General features: G+C 40.0%; 2 protein-coding genes across 2 annotated transcripts in view; one reads left to right on the top strand and one right to left on the bottom strand.

Moving 5' to 3' along the window:
- The window catches only part of LOC116641228 (olfactory receptor 1L8-like), a 58,862-nt gene that overhangs the window by 282 nt on the left and 46,115 nt on the right, over positions 1-12,465 (top strand). Inside the window, 1 exon segment of the mRNA XM_032418853.1 lies at positions 1-214. Coding sequence (XP_032274744.1) covers positions 1-214 — 214 coding nt within the window.
- LOC116641293 (olfactory receptor 50-like) lies at positions 6,006-6,947 on the bottom strand. The gene has a single exon (XM_032418969.1). The coding sequence runs from the start codon at positions 6,945-6,947 to the stop codon at positions 6,006-6,008; it is 942 nt and encodes a 313-aa protein (XP_032274860.1).

Genomic DNA, 12,465 nt, shown 5'->3' with positions numbered 1-12,465 from the left:
GCAGGTGCATTTCACAGGCATATTTTTTCATATTCTTTGCTGATTTAGACAGTTTCCTGATCACTTCAAGGGCCTATGACAGGTATGTGGCCATCTGTCACCCTTTGCATTATACCATCATCATGAGTCAGAGCATTTGTGTCACGCTGGTGGCTGGATCCTGGGTCATTGCTTGTGCTTGTGCTCTTTTGTATACTTTCCTCCTAGCTCGGCTGTCCTTCTGTGCTGACCACACCATCCCCCACTTCTTCTGTGACCTTGCTGCCCTGCTTGAATTGTCCTGCTCAGACACTTCCCTCAACCAATTGGTGATCTTTACTGCAGGATTAACAGCCATTATGCTTCCATTCTTATGCATTGTGGTTTCTTATGGCCATATTGGGGCCACCATCCTCCAGGTTCCTTCTACCAAGGGCATCTGCAAAGCCTTGTCCACTTGTGGATCACATCTCTCAGTGGTGACTCTCTACTATGGGGCAATTATTGGTCTATATTTTCTTCCCTCATCCAATAACACCAACATCAAGAACATAATTGCTTCATTGATGTACACAGTGGTCACTCCCATGTTGAACCCCTTCATTTATAGCCTGAGAAATAAAGACATGAAAGGGGCCTTGAGAAAACTCTTGAGTAAGAAAACATATTCTTTCAACTGATAGTTTTATTTTAAAATATCCATATGATCTTATTTCCTCAATTACATGTAAATACAAATTACTGTAACTATAGCTTACTTGTCTTCTTTCCATGGTGTCACACAGACATACTTTGCTGACATTATCCTTGCACCTGTTAGGGAGACTAGTAAAATGGGACATGCCTTATAGGACTTAATTTGCTCTTTTCTTGGATAATGGGATCAGAAAATACTTTGAAGATGCTGTATCACTTTGGCTGGGGTCATCAAATAGAAGCCATTGGGGCTAGCCTTTCCCCAAATTTTTGGATTGTTATAAAATATATTTGGTCTTTCATGCATACATTTCTAAGGAATTTTCCATTTTGATGATGATATGTCTCCTTCTTCACTCAGACATCCAGGTATTCAGGGACTCTGAGCCCTTCTAGAACTTCCAAGAAGAACATAGTAAGTTTTACTTTCCTTACATAATAATTAACACACTCCTTTCTTGTCCTTCAGGAATACAACCCACATGTTCTTTCTTCCCAAACACGCACAGATATTTAGCAACAAAATAAATGTCACCTCAGTTGTCTCAGGTACTGGTCTAAGATGCATTAAAATCATCTAATTTAATTCTGACAACAATCCTAAGTGCTATTTTGAGAAAACTCATGCTCAAAGAAATATTTTGGCAAAACTCATGCTCAAAAAAAATCTTAACATCAGAGTTAGTGAAAGAAGATTTGAATCTTGCTGTCTGACTCTAGAGCAATTCAGCGTGGCAAGGAATATAATTGTTCATATGGAACACTGTGTCCTTGGGAGGAATAATTAGCTCAGTCCAGTGGCAGAGGATATGAAAGACTCCCCCAGAGAAGGTGCTGCTTTACCTTAATAAATCAGAATTAATCAGACACATAAAGTTCTATCTTGTCCTGGTGATCACAGGAAGAGGGAGCAGCATGTTCAGGATATTAAACTGGAAGTTTCAACTGAGGTACCAAGATTTGATAGACACCAGATGCCAAAGTGAGTTGTAAGACACAAAATGTAGATGTTTATAGGAAATGCCCAATACTCAATTTCATAACTCATGAGCCTCTCAACGTAGACATGGGTCTAAAAAGTGCTAAGAGCTAGCTATGAGAGGTTCTCATAAAGTGGTGGGGAGTTTTTCTGAGGAAGCTGCACAGTGAACCCCAAATCCTTTCAACAGACAAGGAGGTGCTTTCCTCCTCACTTCAAGCTTAGTGGGAGAAGCTTCAAAAGAACCATTTAGAGAATTTAATATGTATCTCTTACTTTGATGAGAACAAGAGCAATAGGAAAGATGAAATGGGGAGGGGGAGGGAGAATTGGAATTATGGAATAGAATTATGTTTGAGAAATTCCTTCACTTCTTTTCATGGTGGGGCAATAAAAGCAAAAATGTTTCCTATGTGTGGAATCACTATGCTGTACACCTGAAACTAATGTAACATAATGTGTCAACTATATTTCAATTAAAAAAAAAAGGTTCCTATGGACTATAGGTGGGTTATGTGAGAGAGAGAACTGGTGGGAAGCCATGTTCAGTTCTTCCCAAGAAGACCATGAGCAAGTCTAGGAAACTCGGAGAGAATAAGAGATCTGCAGGGAATGCACCACCACAAAACCAGGGGCTCTGAGGGGAAGCAATCCCAGGAAAAAATATACTTTAGTTATATCACAGAGGATGTGTGGGAAGGCAGCATGGGAGTCTCTGAGACAGGGAAGTTTTTTTTTTTTTTTTTTTTCTTTTTAAAACTCCAGACATACTTGGTTTAAACCACCTTGAGAATCACATGATTTACTAGCTGGTGCCAGTACAAAGCCTCAGTGGGGGGTGGAAATCTCCAAAGTGCTGTAAAAACTGGATCCTTTTGAATTGTTATCAAAGCAGATACTATTGATATTCTGTTTTACTATTCTGATGACATGTAGCTCAGCTTATTATTACACAGTATTAATTAGGTCAGGGGTACGGGTTTCCTTCTAGAAACTCAATTGGCTTCTTTTTTTCCCCAGGTCACAAACTTCCCCCATACTTTGAACAATGCCTTACATATTAGCTGTCAGTCATAAAGTGTGTGTGTGTTGAATGATGTTAATATATTTGAGTTTGAAGGACATTTACTCTGACACCGACACTATAGAACCATTATCAGTCTTGTAGGTTATTTTGCTAAACAACTTTATCCTTTGAACAAGAGTAAGGGTGGACCCACCTAACACTGAATTATCTGCAGTAAATGGTTCTAGAGTGGGTTCCACTGGGGTATTCTTACTATTTATGTAAATTCAAGATGTTCCCTCTGACAAGAAATCTGCATCTATCATTCCACAGCCTCCGCACTTTTCCTGATGCCAAATCCCTTCCTCGTTGTCTATAAAATAGAGTGATTGCATTTTCAAGGTGACTTTCTCAAGGAAGCACTTAAAGTCAAGGACACAAATCATAAAATAATGCATTAATGACTTTAATCACATTAAAATCAAGACATTGATAGATAATTTAAAAAAGCTAACAAGCTTCCAATAATGGAAGACATTTGCAACATATACAACTGACAAAGGATTAATTTCCAGATTATATGAAGTCTGTCTGACAATGCAATAAATAGAAGAGAAACAATCCAATAGAAAAGCAGGGAAAATACATTATCATGTATTACACAAAAGAAATTTTGTACCGATAAGGATAATGATGGCTACTATAATAGGGGTCCAATGTGGGTCTTCTAGTAGGTTGATGGCATTTCACTATGTAGTAATTTGGGAACCAGGTTCAATTATCTCTCAGGGCAGGAGGTAATTTTCTGTCAGACAATAGGGGAAAAAACGCAGATGTTTCTTTAAAATTCTGGCCAGAATGTGCCACATAGATTAGCACTTAGATTAGCAGGGAATGTGGCAGCAGTCTCCCTCTGACAACTTAACACGTGAGAAGAAGGTCATGAATTTTTGGTGGATAGCCAGCCATCTCTGTCACAAATATCCAGTAAGCATAGGTTAAGATGCTCTACCTCATAAATAGTCAGAGAAATTGAAAGTAAAACCACAACAAGATACCATTTTCTATTCACCAGAGTTGCAAAAATTAAGAAATCTGTTGTTGAAAAAGTAAAGTAATAGGAACTCTCATACTCAAGAAATGGAAATTTAAATTTAATAACTTTAAAAAATTAATAGGCTTTATTTCTTAGAGCAGTTTTAGGTTTACAGAAAAAGTAAACATAAAGTTACTATATGCTTCATCCCCACCCCTGCCCAGTTTGCCCTGTTATTAGCATCTTGCATCGGTGTGGAACTTCTGTAATGATTGAACCAACATTAATGTATTATTAACTAAAGTCCATAGTTTACACTAGAGTTCACTCTTTGTGTTGTATAGTTTTTTGTGTTTTTGATAAATGTATAATGATGTATTTCCACTGTTATAGCATCATACAGAATAGTTTCACTGCCCTAAAAATCCCCTTTGCTCTATGTATTTACCTTTCTCCTCATCAAGCCCTGAACCCTGGTAATCACTGATCTTTTGTTGGCTCTATAGTTTGCCATCTCTAGAGTGTCATATAGTTCGAATCATACAGTATGTAGCCTTTTCAGCCTGGCTTCTTGATACAACTACTTTATAGAAGAGTTTAGCTGTGATAGTTGAGTGGAACATCACATGCCTACAATCCAGTAATTCTTCTGGGTATATAATTTATAGAATCTCTTGCATAATGTGCTAGATGATGTATAAGAGTGTTTGTAGCATCATTTCTCTTAATAGCAAAATGCTGAAAACAAACAAAATAGCCATAAAACTAGAACAAACAAGTGTGTGATAGTTTCACAGTGGAATGTAATAAAATATGGATGAATTTAACAAGGATGATATCAGACAACAAAGGCAAAACCTTGAAAAATATTCAAGTGATTTAAAGAACTCAGGATTTGACCTCACACCTAGACTATTTATTTCATTTATATGCAGTTCTAGAGCAGGCTAAATTGAAGGAACACTACAGATGTGTTAAAGCTTTAAATAAAAGTAAAAGAATATTGAAATATTAAAAACATTGGGTACTTTCTTTTTTTCTTTTTTGGAAGTTAAAGAGTCAAAATTAAAAGAATATTTTAATTAATTGGCCAAAGGGAGCCTCAGGATAGTGGCCCCAATATGGCCATAAGAGACCAGGATGCATATGAATGGCAGGGTAATGACCACCCTGCCTACAGTTATAAAACTAATACATACCATCAAAAAATCAAACAATACTGAAAAATATAAAGAAGAAAGTAATAATAATCCATAGCCCCAATACTCTAACAAAACAGTATGAACATTAGGACATATACATATGAATACATATACACACACTTAATGGGTATCTACGTAAAAATTATTGGGTCCTTGCAACAGGAGAGGAAGATACAGTTGCAGAGGAGACAAGGAGCTTCAACAATATTGTTAGTTAACTAGAATGTCTTACTACTTAAGCCTAGAGATTGTTAAATGAACATTTCTTTTAATATTATTCCTTAAAGTTTGATTATATGTCACATGTATATAAACACATACACACATATTCATACATACAACATACCATGTATATATACATATAAATTTAAGCCATATATATGCTATATATGCTTTTTTGTATGCTATCTCCATATTTTTTAAAGTCTAAATAAAATTTCCAGTAAAATGGGTAAAAATATTACTCAAGTTTGAAAAATATTCAAGTGATTTAAAGAACTCAGGATTTGACTTCACACATACAGCATTTTAAGTACCACCTCTACTAAACATTGCTAGTTTTGTGTCACTAGGCTACTTACTAAGCGTCTCTTAATATGAATTTCCTCCTTTATATCAATTACCAGGATTAAATGAAGTAATGAATATGGAAATATTTGTCACAGTTATCAGCTTATAGCAGTGAAATTACTTAAGTTATATCTGCCTTGAGTAGAGGTAGTTTCTCAAGGACTGAAAGCAAAGTGAACATTTCAGATGAAAACATAGGACACTATATTTATGTACGTGGGACAGAGATGTGCTTTTTTAAAAAAATTCAGATATATTTGGATTAAACTACACTGAAGTACTGCCTAAGTTCACTCCAGGTCTAGGTTTCCTGATGTTCTTCCTTTAAGAAAAGACGGTTGTGCAGGTATGTTTTTTCCTATGACTCTAAAATGAACAAGGAAACTAATCAGAGAAGAAAACTAAGTCCAAACTGAAACAGAACTGAAGAGTGCCACAAGATTCACTAAAAATCAGCTACTCAGAGAGGTGAGGATGCTCACATTGCATGTGCAGGATGGAACAGGTCTTATGTCTAATTAGTAGGGAAAACAGTGCTCAACATGGTGAAAATATTCCTCTACTGAGTAGATGTCCCAGAGCTCCTTTCATATCCCGATTCCTCAGACTGTAGATAAAGGGATTTAGCATGGGAGTGACCAGAGTGTACAATATGGCCACAATGACATCCTTGTCATTGGAGTTATTGGATGAGGGGAAGAAGTACAGTCCAATAATTGCCCCATAGTACAGAGACACAACAGAGAGGTGAGAGCAACAAGTAGACAAAGCTTTGCAGGTTCCTTTGGTCGAGGGGACCCTCAGGATAGTGGCCACAATGTGGCCATAAGAGACCAGGATGCATATGAATGGCAGGGTAATGACGACCCCCCCTACAGTGATGATAACCAGATCATTGACTGTGGTATCTGAGCTGGAGAGCTTAAGCAAGGCAGAAAGGTCACAGAAGAAGTGGGGGAGAGTGTTGTCTCCATGGAAAGAGAGACGAGCCAGGAGGAGGGTATGCACAAGGGCACTAGCACAGGATAGGACCCAGGACACAATTAATAGCAGGAAACACAGGCTCTGACTCATGATGGTGGTATAGTGGAGGGGGTGACAGATGGCCACGTACCTGTCATAGGCCATTGATGTGAGAAGGAAGCTATCAAGATCCCCCCAAAATAAGAAGAAATACACCTGGGAAATGCATCCACCATATGAGATGGATTGACTCTGTATCTGCATATTCATGAGCATCTTTGGAGCTGTGACTGATGAGAAAGAGATGTCAGTGAAGGCCAAGTGGCTGAGGAAGAAGTACATGGGGGTGTGGAGGCGAGAGTCCAGCCTGATGAGCAGGATGATGAGCAGGTTCCCCAGCACCGTGGTCAGGTACATGCCCAGGAACAGGGCAAAGAACACACCCTGCTGCTCTGGCCGGATGGGGAACCCCAGGAGGAGGAACTCGGACACGCTGCTCTGGTTCTCCAGCCTCATGCTCCTCTTTTGTCTACTGGTGGTGAAGAAATAGGGAAATGTCAGAGACTTTGGAATTTGATAATAGCCACAATGGGGTTTCTTATTTTGTCCTGAAAAAAAAAAAAAACTGCCTGACTTTCTGTCATCCCCTAGTGTCGCCAAAGCACAAGACCGACCCTCAATGCCCAACATGATTCCTTTTAGTGGAAACCAGAGAAAAATCATTTTTTTAGAGAGGGAGAGGGGGAGGGAGGGGAGGGGTAGTGAGAGAGGGTCAGAGAGAGAGGGAGATAGAATCTCAAGCAGGCTCAACATCCAGTGTGGAACCTGACACAGGGCTCCATCCTACAACTCTGAGATCGTGATCTGAGCTGAAATCAAGAGTCAGATGCTTAACCAACTGAGCCACCCAGGTGCCCCAAGAGCAAAATCATTCTTATTTGTTTTTAACCAACTATGTTCCTGGCATGGTGCTACTAACTGGAGATATAAGAGTAAATGGGACATATGGGCCATCTTCCCCCAGGATGCTGACCCTTGAGAGAACACCTGACAGAGGACAGACTGAAGGTATGGGTCTACGGTCAGATGGTTCCTGTTGAGATTCCGGTTCCACCACTTGCTAGCTGTATGACTTGTGGAGCTAAATCTGTCTTGGCCTCATGTGATGCTTCTGTTATGTAAAGATACCAATATCACACATTTGTAGAAGTTAATAAGAGAATTCTAATTCCATACACATTAGTATCCAAGTACAGTCCTACATACAATAAACACACAAAGTTTTAGTGATTATTTTTATAACAGGATAAGTATCCAAATAAAACCAGGATCAAATTCAAGGGTTTTATGAAACAACATAATGAGATGGTCAGCACGAAGGACCAAGTAGCTGATCTAAAACTTGGGTTAACCTGTCTGAGTGCTCACACTCTCAGAGGAGTTTCTGAGTTCATTTCCTATTACTGGGGGTAAATTCCCTGCTGGAACTTGACTTAGTGCATGTTCATCTTTTTTGCCAAGAAATAAATCTCACTTCAGTTCTCCATCTCTCTCCCTCTGTGTCTGGTGCTTGAAGCTGGCTCAGGTCTCGGTATTCATGGGCAGGAAGATGCCTGAGACCTGAGACCTGGGATCTGGGATGTGGGAAATACTGAAGGACTGGAGGTGTCTGTTGGAATTCACAGTTACCTGATTTACCATCACTATTTCCTAGTATCTTCCTAGATCTTTACACTGAGAATAATTGACATTTAATGAACACTGTGTCAGACAAATCTGTTTTTGCACTATTGTCTTATTAAATTTTTTTTCACAGTCCTACAAGGTATATGTTATCATAACTTCATGACACACGTACTCAGGAGGGTTGAAAAACCAGCATGATCACATAGTTAGTAACTGCTATAGTCACAATTCTCTCTCATGTGGTTTTTTTTTTTTAATTTATTGGAATCTCTGCTTCTATAACCCCACTGTTTCCCCCTCTCTTTAATTAGACAAAAGAGCCAGGATCTTTTTTTTTATGTTCAGTTAGCACATCATTAGTTTTTGATGTAGTGTTCAATGATTCATTAGTTGTATATAACACCCAGAATCTTCAAAAATATTATTTCAGGATTTGAAGGGGTCCTGCTCAGATAACTGTGGCCAATGATTCCTACAGCCCTTTAGTTTGTAAAATACTTTCATATTTCTTCAGTTTCACTCAGTTCATCAATGTTTATTTTGTGTCTGGGAAATAGAGAAGACAGGGAGGTTTTTTTTTTTTCTTTCATTTTATTAACAGGAGTAGGGAAATCACTTGCACAGTGTCACATAGATAATGCATAGTAAAGATTGCTCTCTGAAAATCTTTTCACTAGAGAGAGAATTTACTGTTTCCATGGGAGGTAGAGGGGCTGGAATATAAGCCCTGACAGTTGTTTGTTTTCTGTGTTTTGTTTGTTTGTTGTAATGCAAGTGCCTGACTTAAGCTTTGTTGAGGCATCAATTTCAAAGAGGCATAGGCTACCGTGAATAAATACATTGCCAACTACATGACCAGATAAACAGCTAAGCCTCCTCTCCCCACAGAGGTTTCTTTGATTTCATGTTTGTTTTGTTTTGTTTTGTTTTGAAGGGCATGAATGAGAGAAATAGGAAAAAAAATAGCATACAGAGATATGTCTTTAGTTATGTAAGAAATATGGCTATTCAGTACCTATATTTTTGGAAAATGAAGGACCATAAATTCTCTGATTAAAAAAAATAAACATCTTGGTTGATTTCTGTAATAGACCACGTGGGCAACTTGTCTTTTCTTTGTATTTTAAATTTCTGCTCTTCTGTTTTAAATTCACCAATAAGGAGCAGGCCCTCAAAACTCTAGACCCCCACTCTTAACCACAGTAAAAGTAGAACCCCAGGCATGTGCTGTTTTTCTCTATCTGTGACCTCACTGTGCGGTCCCACATGTGCTATGTGATTTCCAGGTCTTTGTAAGTAGTAAAGCTCTATTTTTCAAATATTCCTGATGGTTGCTGCTGAAAGCCATCTTTCAATCAAAACAAAAACCACAACGGCCAGTCCAACCACAACATTGGGTATTGAGGCTGAGACTGGTACAAAACAGGAGCACTGGGTGTTTTACACAACAAATGAATTCTTGAGCACTACATCAAAAACTAATTATGTTTGAGTTCTTCTTTGCCAATTTGAATACATTTTATTTCTTTTTGTTGTCTGATTGCTGTTGCTAGGACTTCTAGTACTATGTTGAACAATAGTGGCGAGAGTGGGCATCCTTGACATGTTCCTCATCTTAAGGGAAAGACTCTCAGCTTTTCCCCATTGAGGATGATATTCGCTGTGGGTTTTTCATAGATGCATTTTATGAACTTGAGGAATGTTCCCTCTATCCCTATACTTTGGAGAGTTTTAATCAGGAAAGGATGTTGTATTTTGTCAAATGCTTTTCTGCATCAATTGAGAGGACCATATGGTTCTTCTCCCTCTGATTATTAATGTGTTCTATCACATTGATTGATTTACCTATTGAAACTGGACCATTCCCTTACACGATACACAAAGATAAACTCAAAATGGATGAAAGACCTCAATGTGAGACAGGAATCCATCAAAATCCTAGAGGGGAACATATGCAGTAACCTCTTTGGCATCGGCCACAGTAACTGCTTTCAAGACACCTTTCCAAAGGCAAGGGAAACAAAAGAAAAAATGAACTTTTGGGACTTCATCAAGATAAAAAGCTTCTGCACAGCAAAGGAAATAGTCAACAAAACAAAGAAGCAACCCACGGAATGGGAGAAGATATTTGCAAATGACATTACAGATAAAGGGCTGATATCCAAGATCTATAAAGAACTTCACAAGCTCAACATTCAAAAAACAAATAACCCAGTCAAAAAATGGTCAGAAGACATGAACAGACACTTCTCCAAAGAAGACCTACAAATGGCTAACAGACATGAAAAAATGCTCAACATCATTAGCCATCGGTGAAATACAAATCAAAACCACAATGAGGGGCGCCTGGGTGGCTCAGTCGTTAAGCGTCTGCCTTCGGCTCGGGTCATGATCCCGGGGTCCTGGGATCGAGCCCCGCATCGGACTCCCTGCTCGGCGGGAAGCCTGCTTCTCCCCCCCCCCCCCCCCCTGCTTTTTTTCCCCCCCTCCCTTTTGTCCCTCTATTAAAAAAAAAAAAAACCTTTCAAAAAAAAAAAAAAAAAAAAAACCACAATGAGATACCACCTTACACCAGTCAAAATGACAAAAATTAACAAAACAGGAAACAACAAGTGTTGAAGTTGTGGAGAAAGGGGAACCCTCCTACACTGTTGGTGGGAATGCAAGTTGGTACAGCCACTCTGGAAAACAGTATGGAGGTTCCTCAAGATGTTAAAAATAGAGCTACCCTAGGACCCAGCAATTGCACTACTAGGTATTTACCCCAAAGATACAGATGTAGTGAAAAGAAGGGCCACGTACACCCCAATGTTCGTAGCAGTGATGTCCACAATAGCCCAATTGTGGAAGGAGCTGAGATGCCCTTCAACAGATGAATGGATAAAGAAGATGCAGTATGGGGTGGGGGGGGAGGAAAAGATGGCAGAGGAGTAGGGGACCCTATTCCAACTGGTCCCCTGAACTGAGCTGGATATCTCCCAGACCACTCTGAACACCCACAAAATCAGCCTGAGATGTAAGAAGATATATCTGGATCTCTACAAATAGAATATCACAGGTGGTTGGTTTCAAGGTATGAAGCGGGGAGCCCTGATTCTGCGGGCAGATATCGGAAGATAAACAGAAGGGGGAGGGAGCCCTCTGGATCCTGCACCGGGGGTGAGCGAAAGCCTCCCGTGCTGGGGACAGGGCACAGACTCGCAGACCAGTAGCAGCGCGGAAAGGACTTTAGGGCAGCCCCATTGACAGGAACCCGGAGTGGTGGGGTCATGCTTGCGAACTGGGGGTGGCCGATGGTTTTAAAAGTGCAAAGGGCAGAGATGTGCCCCCATGACCCAACCTGGAGGGGAGGACTGGGAGCCCTGCTGAGGGGCGCAAAACCCAGGAAGCTGCAGTTTATAGCAGCACAGATGGAAATGGAGATAGTGTGGCCTGGAGAGCTCACTGAAGAACAGACTGCGATCTCTCTGCTCTGAGGCAGAGGGTTGGAAACGATCTCTTCTGCTCTGACTCTCGGAAGAGACGCAGAAAGCCACCAGGGAAAGCCACCAGAGAACAAAAGCCCCCCAAAATTGGTTTCCACTGAGCCCATACCCCCCACAGGGGGCAGGGCAATTCTGCCCAAACAGGGTTGCCCGAGTAATGGCGCGGCAGGCCCCTCCCCCAGAAGACAGGCTGGGAGAACAAGAGGCCGACAACCCTAAGGTCGCTGCATCTTGCTTGGGTTGTGGCCAATAATTTGGACTCTGTACATTCCCTCAACCACCCCTTAACAGAATGACTAGGAGAAGGAACCCCCAAAATAGGAAAGACTCAGACTGTGACTTCTGCCACAAATTTACAAAAGGATACAGATATAACCAAGATGTCAGAAATGGACTTCAGGGTAACAGTTATGAAGACGATAGCTAGAATGGAGAAATCGATTAATGGCAACATAGAGTCTCTAAGGGAAAAAATGAAAGCTGAACTGGCAGAATTTAAAAATTCGATCAAAGATCCAATCTAATCTAGATAATCTAACAGCTAGGGTAAGCGAGGCAGAAGAACAAATTAGTGATCTAGAAGACCAAGTGATAGAAAAGAAGGAAAAAGAGGAGTCAGGGAGAAACAACTCAAAATCATAAAAACAGAATTAGAGAAATAAGTGACACCATGAAACTTTCCAATGTCAGAATTATTGGGATCCCTGAAGGGCTGGAGAGATAGAGAGGACTAGAAGATATATTTGAGCAAATCGTAGCTGAGAACTTCCCTAATCTGGGGAATGAAACAAACATTTGTGTTCTAGAGGCAGATTAAGGAAAACAGGCCAATGCCCTGGCATGTAATAGTAAAACTCGCAAAT

Source organism: Phoca vitulina, unplaced genomic scaffold (assembly GCF_004348235.1).
Source record: "Phoca vitulina isolate PV1807 unplaced genomic scaffold, GSC_HSeal_1.0 scaffold21, whole genome shotgun sequence".
NCBI lineage: Eukaryota > Metazoa > Chordata > Mammalia > Carnivora > Phocidae > Phoca > Phoca vitulina.
This window is presented reverse-complemented; position numbering and strand designations above follow the sequence as displayed.

What these genes read in the sequence shown, in the direction of transcription:
- LOC116641293 (XM_032418969.1), bottom strand. Translation starts at nt 6,947, where the DNA reads ATGAGGCTGGAGAACCAGAGCAGCGTGTCCGAGTTCCTCCTCCTGGGG.